The following is a 17,286-nucleotide window of genomic DNA, read 5'->3' as shown; positions in this document are numbered from 1 at the left end:
CCTATAGAAATCCCCCATATCCTTTAGAACCCTATAGGAACCTATAGAACCCTATAGGACCCCCCCATATCCTATAGGAACCTATATAACCCTACAGAACCCCCCCATATCCTATAGGAACCTATAGGAAGCCCATAGGACCCACACGGACCCCACAGAACCCCTCCTGATCCCATAGGAAGCCTATAGAACCCTATAGGAAACCCTATAGACACCCCATAGACACCCTATAGAACCCCCCGACATGCACTACAGGCCCCATAGCCCCCTATAGACACCCTATAGAACCCCCTATAGCCCCCATAGCCCCCCCACATGCACGACAGGCCCCATATCCCATATAGAACCCTATAGAACCCCCCCACATCCACTACAGGCCCCATAGCCCCTATAGACACCCTATAGAACCCCCTATAGCCCCCATAGCCCCCCCATGTCCACTATAGACCCCATAGCCCCCCCATAGCCTCCCACATCCACTACAGACCCCATATCGAACCCTATAGGACCCCCTATAGACACCCTATAGGACCCCCCATAGCCCCCCATATCCACTATAGGCCCCACAGCCCCTATAGAACCCTATAGGACCCCCTATAGCCCCCATCGCCCCCATAGCCCCCCCCATGTCCACTACAGACCCCATATCCCATATAGAACCCTATAGGACCCCCTATAGAACCCCCATAGCCCCCCATATCCACTATAAGCCCCATAGCCCCTATAGAACGCTATAGGACCCCCTATAGCCCCCATCGCCCCCATAGCCCCCCCCCATGTCCACTACAGGTCCCGTATCCCATATAGAACCCTATAGGACCCCCCATAGAACCCCCATAGCCCCCTATATCCACTATAGGCCCCACAGCCCCTATAGCCCCTATAGAACCCCCTATAGCCCCCCCATAGCCCCCCCATGTCCACTACAGGCCCCACAGCCCCTATAGAACCCTATAGAACCCCCTATAGCCCCTATAGAACCCTATAGGACCCCCTATAGCCCCATAGCCCCCCCATATCATCTACAGGTCCCGTATCCCATATAGAACCCTATAGAACCCTATAGGACCCCCTATAGCCCCTATAGAACCCTATAGAGCCCCCTATAGCCCCCCCATAGCCCCCCCATGTCCACTACAGGCCCCGTATCCCATATAGAACCCTATAGAACCCTATAGGACCCCCTATAGCCCCCATAGCCCCCCCATATCCACTACAGACCCCGTATCCCATATAGAACCCTATAGAACCCTATAGGACCCCCTATAGCCCCCATAGCCCCCCCATATCCACTACAGACCCCATATCCCATATAGAACCCTATAGAACCCCCTATAGCCCCTATAGAACCCCATAGGACCCCCCATAGCCCCCCACATCCACTACAGGCCCCATAGCCCCTATAGAACCCTATAGAACCCCCTATGGCCCCCCCATATCCCCCCCCCCTCCCCCCCCCCCGGTGACTCAGAGCCCCCCCAGGGGTGGGGGAGGGGCGGGAGCTCCACACGGGCCCCCCCCCTCCCCTCCCCTCCCCTCCCCCCCCCCGCAGCTGCATTGGTGACTCACCGAGGCCGCAGTGCTGGGGGGGGCACCTATGGGGGCTATAGGGGACCGGGGGGGCCCGGGGGGCCGTGGGCACCTATGGGGACCTATAGAGACCCATAGGAACCCATAGAGACCCATAGAAACCCATAGAGACCCATAGGAACCCATAGGGACCCATAGGGACCTACAGCAAGAGCCATTGGGACCCATGGAGGGAGCCAGAGAGGGACCTATGGGGGCTATAGGGGACCGGGGGGGCCCGGGGGGCCATGGGCACCTATGGGGACCTATAGAGACCCATAGAAACCTATAGGGACCCATAGGGATCTACAGCAAGAGCCATTGGGACCCATGGAGGGACCTATGGGGGCTATAGGGGACCGGGGGGGACCTGGGGGGCCATGGGCCCTTATGGGGACCTATGGGGACCCATAGAGACCCATAGGAACCCATAGGAACCCATAGAGAACCATAGGAACCCATAGAAACCTATAGGGACCCATAGGGACCCATAGGGACCCATAGGGACCTACAGCAAGAGCCATTGGGACCCATGGAAGGAGCCAGAGAGGGACCTATGGGGGGGGCTCGGGGACCTATAGGGACCTATGGGAACCCATAGGGGACCTACAGGGACAGGCACGGGGACCTGTGGGTCCATTGGGACCCATGGAGAGCCATAGGGGCGGCCATAGGGGAGCCACGGGGAGCCTATGGAGACCTAGAGGTGGGTTTGGTGTGGGGACCCCATAGGACGCGTATGGGGACCTATAGAACGTGTATGGGGACGTACAGGATGCGTATGGGAACGTATAGAATGTATGGGGACGTATAGGATGCGTATGGGGACAACATAGAATGTTTATGGGAACATATAAAATGTGTATGGGGACGTATAGGGTGCATATGGGGACGTATAGGACGCGCATGGGGGCACAGCAGCACACGCAGCCCCTATAGGAGCACCTATAGGTGGGTGTGGCACCCGCGGACAGACGGACGGACGGACGCGGGCCGGGGTGTAGGGGGGTGTGCAAGGGGTGTGGAGGTGCCTATAGGGGTCTATAGGGGTCTATAGGGGTCTATAGGGGTCTACAAGGGTCTATAGGGGTCTATAGGGATCTATAGGGGTCTATAGGGGTCTATAGGGATCTGTAGGGGTCTATAGGGGTGTGGAGGGGTTTATAGGGATCTATAGGTGTCTATAGGGGCCTATAGGTGTCTATAGGGATCTATAGGTGCCTATAGGGGTCTATAGGTGTCTATAGGGATCTATAGGGGCCTATAAGTGTCTATAGGGGTCTATAGGTGCCTATAGGGATCTACAGGGGTCTATAGGTGTCTATAGGTGTCTATAGGGATCTGTAGGGGTCTATAGGGGCCCATAGGAGCTTGGGGGATGTGTAGGGGCTGTGTAGGGCTATAGGAGGAGTGTGTAAGGTGTGAGTAAGGCCTGTGTGGGTGTGTAGGGGCTGTGTAGGGCCTGTGTAGGGGATGTGTAGGGGCTGTGTAGGGGCTGTGTAGGGGATGTGTAGGGGCTGTGTAGGGGATGTGTAGGGGATGTGTAGGGGCTGTGTAGGGGATGTGTAGGGGATGTGTAGGGGCTGTGTAGGGGATGTGTAGGGGCTGTGTAGGGGCTGTGTAGGGGCTGTGTAGGGCTATAGGGGTGTACACCCCTGTGCAGGCCTATAGGGCTCTATAGGGGCTGTCTAGGGGGGGTCTCCGTGTGCGTCACAGCCCCCCCAGAATTCACCCCCGGCCCCCTTGGTGCCCCCCAGACTCATTCATGCCCGGCCCCATTCATTCACCCCCCCCCCCGTTCATTCATCCCCTTCCAGCCCCATTCACCCCCCAGAGCTAATTAACCCCCAGAGCTAATTAACCCCCAGCGCTAATTAACCCCCAGCCCCATTCATCCCCCTCCCCAGCCCCATTCACGCCCGGCCCCATTCATTCACCCCCCCCGTTCATTCATCCCCTTCCAGCCCCATTCACCCCCCAGCGCTAATTAACCCCAGCGCTAATTAACCCCCAGCCCCATTCACGCCCGGGCCCCATTCATTCATTCATCCCCCGGCCCCATTCATCCCCTCCGAGCCCCATTCATTCCTTTCCCCCCCCCCCCCCGCCCTTTCATGCCCCCAGACTCATTCACGCCTCCATCCCATTCATCCCCTTTGAGCTCCAAATGAACCCCCCAGCCCTAATTAACCCCCAGCCCTAATTAACCCCCAGCCCCATTAATTTCCCCCCCCAGCCTCAATTCACCCCCCAAGCCCCATTAATTTCCCCCCCAGCCCTAATTAACCCCCAGCCCCAATTCACCCCCCCAATCCCATTCATCCCCCCAGCCCCATTTAACCCCCCCACCCCATTAATCACCCACCCCAACCCCATAACCCCCAGCCCCATTTAACCCCCCCCATTCTCCCCAGCCCCATTCATACCCCGCGAGCCCCATTAATCATCCCCCAGCCCCATTTAATTTAACCCCCCCCACCCCATTAATCACCCCCAGCCCCATTTAATTTAACCCCCCCCACCCCATTAATCATCCCCCAGCCCCATTTAACCCCCCCAGCCCCATTTAATTTAACCCCCCCACTCCATTAATCGCCCCCAGCCCCATTTAATTTAACCCCCCCACCCCATTAATCATCCCCCAGCCCCATTAATCCCCCACCCCATTCATCATCCCCCCCAGCCCCGCCCCACCCCCCCCTCCCCTCCCCCCGCCCATTCATCCCCCCGCGTTCATTCATCCTTCCGCGGCGGGGCTCTCTGCGCATGCGCGAGGTTCCCCCCTCCCCCCCCCCCTCCACGACCCCACCCCTTTTTTTTTTTTTTTTTTTTTTTTTTTTTATTCCCCGGGCCCGGCCGGATTTTATGAATGGGCCATTGACGTCATCGGAGACCCCCCACGTGGGGCCCCCGCGCGTATAAAGGGGGCGGAGCCGGCGCTGTCCGCGGTGCTGAAGGGCGAGACGGCGGCGAGACCACCGCGACCCCTCCCCCCGCTCGCTTCCCCCCTTCTCTCACCGCGACCCCTCCCCTTCACCTGAGCCCCCTCCCCCCCCCTCCCCTCCCCCCCCGTCCCTTATCGGGACCCCCTCCCGTCCCCCCTCCCCCGCTTGGAGACCCCTCCCCCACTTTTCTTCAAGACCCCCCCCACACCCGCCAATTTTTGGCGCCCCTCCCCCACCGAGCACCGCCCCCCCCCCCAGGCTGGAAAAGGGGGGGGACCCCCTCGGATCGGCCGAGACCCCCCCGGAGCCGGTAGGAGCCCCCTCCCCATTTGGGTTTTGGGGTGGGTGGGGAGGGGAGATTGGGTGGGGTCCCCCCCGCCCCCATGGGGGTTTTTTTTAGGGTGGGGGAGGGGGCGGGAATGTGGGGTGGGGGGAGGGGTGCGAGGAGCGCGTGGGCGCGCGGGGAGGGGGAGGGGGGGGGATGGGCGCGCGTGGGGGGCGATCCCGAAGGGGGGGGGGGGGAGGGGGGAAGGGCGGGATCCGCGTGGGTGTGGCCGTGGGGGGAGTGGGAAGGTGGGGGAGGGAGGGGGGGGGGGAGGGGTCGCTCACGTGCGGGGGAGCGCGCGCGCACGTGGGGGGCTCGGCGCGCGCGCGGGAGTGGGCGTGGTCAGGCGTGTGCGCGTGCGCGCGAGCCGGGCGCGCTCACAGGTTTGGGGCGGGGGGGGGGGTGTGGTGTGGGTGTGACCCGGGTGTGTGGGTGTGACCCAGGTGTGCGCTCCAGGTGTGTTCACACGCGTGTGCTCCAGGTGCGTTTTCCCTGTGTGATCCAGGTGCGTTCACACCTGTGCGTTCACACCTGTGCGTTCCACGCGTGTTCTCTGTGTGTGTGTGTGTGTGTGTGTGTGTGCGCGTGTGTGTGCGCACCTGTCTGCCCGTGTTCGTTGCCTGGGACCGTGTGTGTCACCCTGCGTGTGTCACGGGTGCGTGTGTCACGGGTGCGTGTGAGCGTTCCCCAGGTGCTCACACCTGTGCGTGTGTCACTGTGAGTGTGTCACCCCCTGTGTGTCACCATGCGTGTGTCACCCTGTGTCACCGTGTGTCACCCCGTGTGTGTCACCTGTGTGTGTCACCCCCTGTGTGTCACCATGCGTGTGTCACCCTGTGTCACCGTGTGTCACCCCGTGTGTGTCACCTCTGTGTGTCACCTGTGTGTGTCACCCCGTGTGTGTCACCTGTGTGTGTCACCCTCTGCACGTGTCACCATGCGTCACGCCTGTGTCACCGTGAGTGTGTCACGCTGTGTGTGGGTGTGTGTGTGGGTGTTCCCCAGGTGCTCACACCTGTGTGTGCTCTCTGTGTGTGTGTGTGCATTCCCCTGGGGTGCACACCTGTGTGTGTTCCGTGTGTGCTCACACCTGAGCGTTCACACCCGTGTGTTCACACCTGTGTGTGTGTTCTGTGTGTTCACACCTGTGTGTGTGTTCTGTGTGTTCAGGAGGTGTGCTCCTCACATCTGTGTGTGCGTTCTGTGTGTTCACACCTGTGTGCTCACACCTGTGTGCTCCTCACACCTGTGTTCACACTTGTGTGTGCGTTCTGTATGTTCACACTTGTGTGTTCTGTGTGTTCACACCCGAGTGTTCACACCTGCACCTGTGTGTGTTTTGTGTGTGTTTCGTGTGTGTTTCGTGTGTGTTTCGTGTGTGTTTTGTGTGTGTTCCGTGAGTGTTCACACCTGCACCCGTGTTCCGTGTGCTCACACCTGTGTCCCCTTGGGGGGGGGCGGTTCCTGGGGGTCCTTGGGGGGGACACGAGGGGGACACGGGGGGTGACATGAGGGACATGGGGGGTTGGGGTCCCTTGGGAACCCCAGAGTGACAAGACCCCTGCTGGGGCGATGGGGTGGGGTGGGGACACCCCCACGCTGTGAGGTGGGGAGGGGTCAATGACGTCACCCGGGCGGTGCTCGGGGACCCCCTCCCACCCCAAATTTCAGCTCTCACCCCCCCCTTTTCTTTCCTCCTCCCCCCCCCCAGGCACCATGGCGCCCCCTCCTCGCCCCCTCCGCAGCGCCGCCCTCCTCCTCTCCATCACCCTCCTCGTCCAGAGCCGCCCCCAGCCCACCCCGCAGCCCCCCAGGACCGCCCCGAGCGCCGCCGCCGCCGCCGCCACCCCCGGCCCTCACTCGGTGTCCAAGCGCTCCCCGCTGCCGCCGCCGCCGCCGCCGCGCTCCGAGGTGCTGAAGGAGCTGCAGGAGCTGGGGCGGCTCCGCGCCGAGGCCAAGCGGGACCGGCAGCGGGACCGGGAGCGGGAGCGGGAGCTGGGCTGGGCGAGCTCGCGGCAGCTGCGGCAGCAGCAGAGCCTGGAGCATCGGCTGCTGGAGCGGCGCTACCAGGAGCTGGCCGAGAGCCGGCGGCAGGCGCAGGCGGCGAGGAAGGCGGCGGCCGAGGAGGAGCGTTTGGCCGACCTGGCCTCGGATCTTCTGCTGCGGTACCTGCTGAGAGGGCCCGGAGGCGCCGTGGCCGAGGATAAACGGTCCGAGGAGGAGGAGGAGGAGGAGGTGGAGGAAGGGTTTGGGGATGGGAAGGATGGGTTTGGCGGTGAAGAAGAGGAGGATGAGGTCGGTGAGGAGTTTGGGGGTTATAAGAGGAAGGATGGGTTTGGTCTTGACCTCGAGGATGACCTCGGTGGCCGCAAGGGCAAGGACAGGTTTGGCCTCGGCGATGCCCTCGGTGGCCACCAGACCTACAGGACCAAGGACAGGTTTGGCCTCGGCGATGACCTCGGCGATGACCTTGGCGCCTACAAGACCAAGGACAGGTTCAGCCTTGGCAACGACCTCAACGATGACCTCGACGGCCACCAGACCTACAGGACCAGGGACAGGTTTGACCTCAACGATGACCTCGGCGACCGCCAGGCCTACAGGACCAGGGACAGATTTGCTTTTGGCAACGACCTCAACGACGACTTTGACGCCTACAAACCCAAGGACAGGTTCAACGACCTCGACGCCTACAAGGGCGCCTACGACGCCAACGACGCCAACGAGGTCTTCAAGGTCAACCGGCGCTTCAAGCTCAAAGAGGACTCGGCCGCCTTGAAGGCCAACGACGCCCTCGGCGACGCCTTCAAGATCAGGAGCGGCTTCCAGGACCTCGACGGCAACGGCGGCTTGGAGGACAACGAGATCCTCCCGGCGCGGGGCCACCGGGGCAACCGCATCGCGGCGCCTTCGTCCCCATCATCATCCTCGGAGGCGGCCGCCGGCGATTCGGAGGAGGCGTCGCCGCAGGACCCGGCCGAGGTGGACGAGCTGGACCCCGGCACCATCGACCAACTGATCGAGCTGTCCAGCAGGCTGCACCTGCCGGCCGACGACGTGGTGGACATCATCCACGACGTGGAGCAGAAGCGCAAGGAGGAGGAGGCGGCGGCGGCCACGGGCATGGGCATGGCCCTGGCGGCCGTGGCGGGGGCGGCGGCGCCGCCCGGGGATGACGGCGATGATGATGATGATGATGAGGAGGAGGATGAGGAGGAGACGCCGCCGCCGCCGCTGCCGAAGCCGCCGGGGCGCGTCCCCAAAGCCAGGGCGCGGCCGCCGGAGCCGATCCCGGCCAGGACTTTCCTGCCCCGGCGCCCCCCGGCCCCGCTGAGGGAGCGCCAGGTGCAGAAATTCCTGGAGAGGGTTTTGGGGAGCCCCCCCCGCGGGTACCCCTGAGTTTTGGGGGGGGTTCCCCGCCCCCCAAAAAAAACAAAAAAATAAAACAAACCCCAACCCCCCCCCCCACCCCCTTCCCCTCCCCCCCCCATCCGTGCTCGGGTGTGTTGTCCCCTCCCAGTTCGTCCCAGTTCGTCCCAGTTCTGATTGTGGAGTTCCCACCCCTCGTCCCGGTCTCATGGTTCCGGTTCCTTCTCCCTCCCAGTTAATCCCAGTCCTGTCCCAGTCCCGCTCCCAGTTTGTCACCCTTGGGCCCCAGTTCCCTCCCAGTCCCACCCAGTTCCCTCCCAGTTTATCCCAGTCCCTCCCAGTCCCCTCCCAGTTTATCCCAGTTTGTCCCAGTTCCTCCCAGTCCCTCCCAGTCCATCCCAGTCCCTCCCAGTTCCTCCCAGTCCCTCCCAGTTTGTCCCAGTTTGTCCCAGTTTATCCCAGTTTGTCCCAGTTTATCCCAGTTCCTCCCAGTCCCTCCCAGTCCATCCCAGTCCCTCCCAGTTTGTCCCAGTTTGTCCCAGTTTATCCCAGTTTGTCCCAGTTTATCCCAGTTCCTCCCAGTCCCTCCCAGTCTATCCCAGTCCCTCCCAGTTTGTCCCAGTTTATCCCAGTTCCCTCCCAGTCCCCTCCCAGTTTATCCCAGTTCCTCCCAGTCCCTCCCAGTTCCCCGCGGGGGGGTTGTCTGTAAATAACCCCCCAATCACTAATTTTGCTAACGAATAAAAGCGACTATTTTAGTACGAGTTCCTCCCGTTTTTTTGGGGGGCTGGGGGCTCCTCCTGCCCCCTCCCCAGGGGTAAAACAGCCCCAAAAAGGGAAGAAATGACCCCAAAAGGGAAGAAATGACCCCAAAAAGGGAATAAATGGACCCAAAAAAGAAAATAAATGAACCCAAAACAGAATAAATGAACCCGAAAAGAGAATAAATGACCTTAAAAAAGAGAATAAATGACCCAAAAAGGAAAGAAATGACCCCAAAAAGGAAAGAAATGACCCCAAAAAGGGAAGAAATGACCTTTAAAAAGTGAATAAATGACCCAAAAAGGGAATAAGTTACCCCCAAAAATGGGAATAAATGACACCAAAAAGGGAAGAAATGGACCCCAAAAAGGGAAGAAATGAACCCGAAAAGGGAAGAAATGACCTTAAAAAAAGAGAATAAATGACCCAAAAAGGGAATAAGTGACCCTAAAAAGGGAATAAATGAACCCAAAAGGGAATAAATGACCCCAAAAAAGAGAATTAATGAACCCAAAAAGGGAATAAATGGCCCCAAAAGGAAAGAAATGAACCCAAAAAGGGAATAAATGAACCTGAAAAGGGAATAAATGGACCCCAAAAAGGGAATAAATGAACCCAAAACAGAATAAATGAACCCGAAAAGAGAATTAATGAACCCAAAAAGAGAATTAATGAACCCAAAAAGAGAATTAATGACCCTAAAAAAGAGAAGAAATGAACCCAAAAATGGAATAAATTACCTTAAAAAGAGAATTAATGACCCCAAAAAGGGGTAAATTCTGCCCTCATTGGGGTGAAAGCCCAAAAGGGGTAAAATAACCCCAAAAAAGAGGTAGAAGAACCCTAAAATGGGAAAATAGTCCCCAAAATGGAGTAAAATCACCCCAAAAAGGGGTAAAATAACCCAAAAAGGGATAAAAAAAAGAAACCAAATAAAGGATAAAATAACCCCAAAAAAGGAGCAAAAATAACTCCCAAAATGGAGCAAAATAACCCCAAAAAGTGATTAAAAAAAACCCCAAAAAAGGATAAAATAACCCACAAAAACCACGAAATAACCCCAAAAATGATAAAATAACCCCAAAAATGACAAAATGCCCCCAAAAAGGATAAAATAACCCCAAAAAGGAGCAAATGGGCCCCCCCAAAATCCCATTTTAAACCCCCCCAAATCACCAAGCTCAGCTCCAATCTCCACAGATTTTATTCCAAATTTTTAAATTTTTTTCCTTTTTTTTTCTTTTTGGCTCCGTGGTCCCATCATTGAGGGGGGAGGGGGGTCCCTAAAAATTTAATTTGAGGGGGGGTCCCCAAAATTTTTTTTTTTTTTTGGGGGGGGAGATCCCCAAAAAATTCGGGGTGGGGGAACCTTCAAAGGAATCCCCTCCAAATATGGGAAATTTGGGGGGAAAACTCCCAAATTTGGGACACCCACCCTAAAAAAAAAATTGGGGAACCCCCCCCAAAATAAATTTGGGGACCCCAAAATAAATTTGGGGACCCCAAAATAAATTTGGGGACCCCAAAGATTTTTGGGGACCTCCCCTCCCCCTTTATAGATATATTTACAATTTGGGGGGGCCATAGGGGGGCGTCCCCTCCCTCCCCCCGTTTTTCTCCAGGCTGGGATTTGGTCCCATGGGGTCCCCAAAAATTTGGGGGGTGGTCCCCAAAATTTTGGGGGGGTTTTCGGGGGGGGCTACGCCAGCCCCATTTCCTCCAGGACGCTCCGGGGGGATTCGTCCTCCTGGGGGGGGGGGGGAAAGAAGGGGTTAATTTGGGGAGGGGGGGAAATGGGGGGAGAACCCCAAAATTTGGGGGGGAAAGATCCCAGCATTTGGGGGGAAAGATCCGAAAATTTGGGGGGAAAACACCTCAAAATTTGGGGGGAAAGATCCCAAAATTTGGGGGAGAAGATCCCAAAATTTGGGGGGAAAGAACCCAAAATTAGCTGGGAGTGGACCTCAAAATTTGGGGGGAATGACCCCAAAATCTGGGGGAGAAGACCCCAAAATTTGGGGGGAAAGATCCCAAAATCTGGGGCGGTTGAACCCCAACATTTGGGGGAGAAGACCCCAAAATTTGGGGGGAGGTTGGACCTCAAAATTTGCGGGGGTTGGACCCCAACATTTGGGGGAGAAGATGCCAAAATTTGGGGGGAAAGGGGGGGAACGAACCCCAAAATTTGGAGGGAAAAGGGGGGGGACACAACCCCAAAATTTGGGGGGAAAAGGGGAGAACCAACCCTAAAATTGGGGGGGGAAAGACCCCAAAATTTGGGGGGAAAGGGGGGGGAACCAACCTCAAAATTTGGGGGGAAAAGGGGGGGACCCAACCCCAAAATTTGGGGGAGAAAGCTGGGAACAAACCCCAAAATTTGGGGGGAAAAGGGGAGAACCACCCTAAAACTGGGGGGGGAAAGACCCCAAAATTTGGGGGGAAAGGGGAGGACACAACCCCAAAATTTGGGGGGAAAAGGGGGGGGAACCAACCCTAAAATTGGGGTGGGAAAGTTGGGAACAAACCCCAAAATTTGGGGGTACAACGGGGAGAACCAACCCCAAAATCGGGGGGAACGAACCCCAAAATTTGGGGGTACAAGGGGGGGAACCAACCCCAAAATCAGGGAGAACCAACCCCAAAATCGGGGGGAACCAACCCCAAAATTTGGGGGGGGGAAAAGGGGGGGAACCAACCCTAAAATTCTGGGGGGAAAGTTGGAACAAACCCCAAAATTTGGGGGTACAACGGGGAGAACCAACCCCAAAATCAGGGAGAACCAACCCCAAAATTTAGGGGGGGGAAAGGGGAGAGTGAACCCCAAAATTTGGGGGAAAAAGGGGCGGGGACAAAGGGGAGGTGACACTGGTGACATCACCTGTTCGGGGGGTGGCACTGGGGACGCATTTGGGGACACCTGGGGGGTGTCACGTGTCTGGGGGGGGGGGGGGTGACATTGGTGACGTCACCTGTTTGGGGGGGGGGGGGGGGGTGTGTGTGACATCCTGGGGGGGGGTTGGGGACATTGGGGACACATTTGGGGACACCGGGGGGGGTGTCACATGTTTGGGGGGGTGGCACGGGGTGGGGGTGACACAGGGGGGGTGGCACAGGAGGTGACACTGGTGACGTCACCTGTTTGGGGGGGTGGGAGTGTCACAAGGTGGGGGTGTCACGGGGTGGGGGTGACACAGGGTGGGGGTGTCACATGTTTGGGGGGGTCACAGTCGGGGTGGCACAGGGGTGGGGGTGGCACAGGAGGTGACACTGGTGACGTCACCTGTTTGGGGGGGTGGGGGTGGCACAGGGTGGGTGGCACGGGGGGGGGTGGCACAGGTGAGGGTGTCACAGGGTGGGGGTGACACAGGTGGGGGTGTCACATGTTCGGGGGGTGTCACAGGGGTGGGGGTGTCACGGGGTGGGGGTGACACAGGGTGGGTGTCACATGTTCGGGGGGGGTCACAGGGTGGGGGTGACACAGGGGTGGGGGTGACATTGGTGACGTCACCTGTTTGGGGGGGGGGTGGTGGCACTGGGGGGGTTGTCACAGGGTGGGGGTGACATGGGGGGGTGACATTGGTGACGTCACCTGTTTGGCGGGGTGGGGGTGTCACAGGGTCGGGGTGACACAGGGTGGGGGTGTCACATGTTCAGGGGGGGTGTCACAGGGTGGGGGTGGCACAGGAGGTGACACTGGTGACGTCACCTGTTTGGGGGGGGTGGGGGTGGCACAGGGGGGGTGTCACATGTTCGGGGGGGTGTCACATGTTCGGGGGGGTGTCACAGGGGTGGGGGTGACACAGGGTGGGGGTGTCACATGTTCAGGGGGTGTCACATGTTCAGGGGGGTGTCACATGTTCGGGGGGGGGTGTCACATGTTCGGGGGGTGTCACAGGGTGGGGGTGGCACGGGAGGTGACAGCGCCGCCGGTGCCAGCGCAGCTGTGACTCATTTCCCTGCAGCGCCCGAGGGGCCCCCCCGAGCTCTGCAGCAAAACGGGGGGGGCTCCAAACCAGTTTGGGGGGGTTCAATCCAGTTTGGGGGGGGGCTCCAAACCAGTTTTGGGGGGTTTCAAACCAGTTTGGGGGGGTTCAATCCAGTTGGGGGGGCTCCATCCCAGTTTGGGGGGGGCTCCATCCCAGTTTGGGGTTCCATCCCAGTTTGGGGGGCTCTGTCCCAGTTTGGGGGCTCTGTCCCAGTTTGGGGGGGCTCTGTCCCAGTTTGGGGGGTCCATCCCAGTTGGGGGGTCCATCCCAGTTTGGGGGGGTTCCATCCCAGTTTGGGGGGGCTCCGAACCAGTTTGGGGGCTCCATCCCAGTTTAGGGGGTCCATCCCAGTTTAGGGGGGTCCATCCCAGTTTGGGGGGGTCCTGTCCCAGTTTAGGGGGCTCCATCCCAGTTTGGGGGCTCTGTCCCAGTTTGGGGGGGCTCCATCCCAGTTTAGGGGGCTCCATCCCAGTTTAGGGGGCTCCATCCCAGTTTGGGGGGGTTTAGTCCCAGTTCGGGGGCTCCATCCCAGTTTGGGGGTTCCATCCCAGTTTGGGGGGGCTCCATCCCAGTTTAGGGGGCTCCATCCCAGTTTGGGGGCTCTGTCCCAGTTTGGGGGGGTTTGGTCCCAGTTTGGGGGACTCCATCCCAGTTTGGGGGACTCCATCCCAGTTTAGGGGGGTCCCATCCCAGTTTGGGGGGCTCCATCCCAGTTTAGGGGGGTCCCATCCCAGTTTAGGGGGGTCCCATCCCAGTTTGGGGGCTCTGTCCCAGTTTAGGGGGGTCCCATCCCAGTTTAGGGGGGTCCATCCCAGTTTGGGGGGGCTCCGAACCAGTTTAGGGGGGTCCCATCCCAGTTTAGGGGGTTCCATCCCAGTTTGGGGGGTCCATCCCAGTTTAGGGGTCTCTGTCCCAGTTTGGGGGGTCCATCCCAGTTTAGGGGTCTCTGTCCCAGTTTGGGGGTTCCATCCCAGTTTAGGGGTCTCTGTCCCAGTTTGGGGGTTCCATCCCAGTTTAGGGGTCTCTGTCCCAGTTTGGGGGTTCCATCCCAGTTTGGGGGGCTCTGTCCCAGTTTGGGGGGGGTCCATCCCAGTTTGGGGGGTCCATCCCAGTCTGGGGGGGCTCCATCCCAGTTTGGGGGGTTCCATCCCAGTTTGGGGGCTCCATCCCAGTTTGGGGGCTCCATCCCAGTTTAGGGGAGTCCATCCCAGTTTGGGGGGGCTCTGTCCCAGTTTGGGGGGGTTTGGTCCCAGTTTGGGGGGTTCCATCCCAGTTTGGGGGGGTCCCATCCCAGTTTGGGGGGTTCCATCCCAGTTTAGGGGGGTCCATCCCAGTTTGGGGGGCTCTGTCCCAGTTTGGGGGCTCCATCCCAGTTTGGGGGGTCCATCCCAGTTTGGGGGGGTCCATCCCAGTCTGGGGGGTCCTCGCCCCCCTCCCCACGGAATTTCGGGGTCACCCCCACCCCACGGAAGGTCCATAAAGGAATTTTGGGGCCACCATAACTCTACAAGGTCCCCCCCTGGATTTTGGGGTGTCCCCAACCCCTCCCCATGGATATTTTGGGATTTTTTGGGGGATTTTTGGGGATTTTTTGGGGTTTTTTTGGGGGGATTATTTTGGGGGGGATTTTTTGGGGGGGGGATTTTTTTGGGATTTTTTTCTTTGGTTTTTTTTCTGGATTTTTTGGGGGGATTTTGGGGGGATTTTTTAGGGGATTTTGGGGGGGCATTTTTTGGTTTTTTGGGGGATTTTTTGGGATTTTTTGGGGGATTTTTGGGGATTTTTTTGGGATTTTTGGGGGGGATTTTTTAGGGGATTTTGAGGGGGCATTTTTTGGTTTTTTTGGGGATTTTTTGGGATTTTTGGGGGATTTTTAGGGGATTTTTGGGGATTTTTTGGGGGGATTTTTTAGGGGATTTTTTGGGATTTTTGGGGGGATTTTTTGGTTTTTTGGGGGATTTTTTAGGGGATTTTTGGGGATTTTTGGGGATTTTTTGGGATTTTTGGGGGGATTTTTTGGGTTTTTTGGGGATTTTTTAGGGGATTTTTGGGGATTTTTTGGGATTTTTTTGGGATTTTTGGGGGGATTTTTTAGGGGATTTTTTGGGATTTTGGGGGGATTTTTTTGGGTTTTTTGGGGATTTTTTTAGGGGATTTTTGGGGATTTTTTAAATTTTTTTGGGGATTATTTTGGGGGGAATTTTTTGGGATTTTTTAAAAATTTTTTGGGCATTTTTGGGGGGGATTTTTTTTAGGGGATTTTTTTGGGGCGGGATTTTTTGGGATTTTTTTTAATTTTTGGGGGATTTTTTTTTATTTTTTGGGGATTTTTTGGGGGTTTTTTTGGGATTTTTTTTTAATTTTTATTTTTTGGGGATTTTTTTGTTTGTTTGTTTGGGTTTTAATTTTTGGGGTTTTTTTTGTGATTTTTGGGGGAGATTTTTTGGGATTTTTTTGGGGGGATTTTTCGGGGGCATTTTTTAAGGGATTTTTTGGGATTTTTGGGGGGGATTTTTTGTTTTGGTTTGTTTTTTTTTAATTTTTTGGGATTTTTTTTTAAATTTTAGGGGTCTTTTTTAATTTTTTGGGATTTTTTTTGTGATTTTCGGGGAGATTTTTTGGGGGAATTTTTTTGGGATTTTTTTGGGGGGGATTTTTGGGGGGCATTTTTTAAAGGGATTTTTTTTTAATTATTATTATTTTTGGGGGATTTTTTTTTGTTTTTGTTGGGTTTTTTTTAATTTTTTGGGGGTTTTTTTTGGGGGATTATTTTGGGGGGGATTTTTTGGGGTATTTTTGGGGATTTTGGGGGGATTTTTTGGTTTGTTCTTTTTTTGGGGATTATTTTGTGGGGGATTTTTTGGGGGTTTTTTTTGGGGATTATTTTGCGGGGGATTTTTTGGGGGTTTTTTTTGGGGATTATTTTGCGGGGGATTTTTTGGGGGATTTTTGGGGATTTTTGGGGGATTTTTTGGTTTGTTCTTTTTTTGGGGATTATTTTGTGGGGGATTTTTTGGGGATTTTTTTGGGGGGATTTTTTGGGGGTGATTTTTTTGGCGGGGGGTCATTTTTTTGGGAGGGGATTTTTTTCTTTGGTTTTTTTTCTGGATTTTTTGGGGGGATTTTGGGGGGATTTTTTTAGGGGATTTTGGGGGTTTTTTGGGATTTTTTTGGGGGATTTTTTCAGGGGATTTTTTTGGGGATTTTTTGTTGATTTTTTGTTGATTTTTTGGGGATTTTTTTTTAATTGATTGAGGATTTTTTGGGGGGGATTTTGGGGGGATTTTTTTAGGGGATTTTGGGGTTTTTTTTGGGATTTTTTTGGGGGATATTTTCAGGGGATTTTTTTGGGGATTTTTTTGGGATTTTTTGTTGATTTTTTGGGGATTTTTTTTTTTAATTTTTTGAGGATTTTTGGGGGAGATTTTGGGGGGATTTTTTAGGGGATTTTGGGGGTTTTTTTGGGATTTTTTTGGGGGATTTTTTCAGGGGATTTTTTTTGGGGGGGATTTTTTTGTTGATTTTTTGGGGATTTTTTGGGGATTTTTTTTTTTTTTAATTTTTTGAGGATTTTTTGGGGGGATTTTTTAGGGGATTTTGGGGGGTTTTTTGGGATTTTTTTGGGGGGATTTTTTTGGGGATTTTTTTAGGGGGATTTTTTGTTGATTTTTTGGGGATTTTTTGTTGATTTTTTGTTGATTTTTTGGGGATTTGTTTTTTTAATTTTTTGAGGATTTTTGGGGGGGATTTTGGGGGGATTTTTTAGGGGATTTTGGGATTTCTTTGGGGGATTTTTTTGGGGGATTTTTTCAGGGGATTTTTTGGGGGGATTTTTAGGGGGATTTTTTTAGGGGGATTTTTTGTTGATTTTTTGTTGATTTTTTGGGGGATTTTTTGTTGATTTTTTGTTGATTTTTTGGGGATTTTTTTTTTAATTTTTTGAGGATTTTTGGGGGGATTTTGGGGGGATTTTTTAGGGGATTTTGGGGGTTTTTTTTGGGATTTTTTGGGGGATTTTTTCAGGGGATTTTTTTGGGGATTTTTTTGGGGATTTTTTGTTGATTTTTTGTTGATTTTTTTGGGGATTTTTTTTTTTAATTTTTTGAGGATTTTTGGGGGGGATTTTGGGGGGATTTTTTAGGGGATTTTGGGATTTCTTTGGGGGATTTTTTTTGGGGGATTTTTTCAGGGGATTTTTTGGGGGGATTTTTAGGGGGATTTTTTTAGGGGGATTTTTTGTTGATTTTTTGGGGATTTTTTTTTTAATTTTTTGGGGATTTTTTGTTGATTTTTTGTTGATTTTTTGTTGATTTTTTGGGGATTTTTTTTT

At 55.1% G+C, this 17,286-nt stretch overlaps 1 protein-coding gene across 1 annotated transcript; it reads left to right on the top strand.

Moving 5' to 3' along the window:
* The first annotated feature begins 5,321 nt into the window (after positions 1–5,321).
* Positions 5,322–8,969, top strand: VGF (VGF nerve growth factor inducible). The gene is made up of 2 exons (XM_054518293.1): positions 5,322–5,344; positions 6,551–8,969. The coding sequence occupies exon 2, from the start codon at positions 6,556–6,558 to the stop codon at positions 8,236–8,238; it is 1,683 nt and encodes a 560-aa protein (XP_054374268.1). The 5' UTR covers positions 5,322–5,344; positions 6,551–6,555; the 3' UTR covers positions 8,239–8,969.
* Positions 8,970–17,286: the final 8,317 nt, after the last annotated feature.

This window comes from Molothrus ater, unplaced genomic scaffold (assembly GCF_012460135.2).
Source record: "Molothrus ater isolate BHLD 08-10-18 breed brown headed cowbird unplaced genomic scaffold, BPBGC_Mater_1.1 matUn_MA718, whole genome shotgun sequence".
NCBI classification, from domain to species: Eukaryota; Metazoa; Chordata; class Aves; order Passeriformes; family Icteridae; genus Molothrus; species Molothrus ater.
This window is presented reverse-complemented; position numbering and strand designations above follow the sequence as displayed.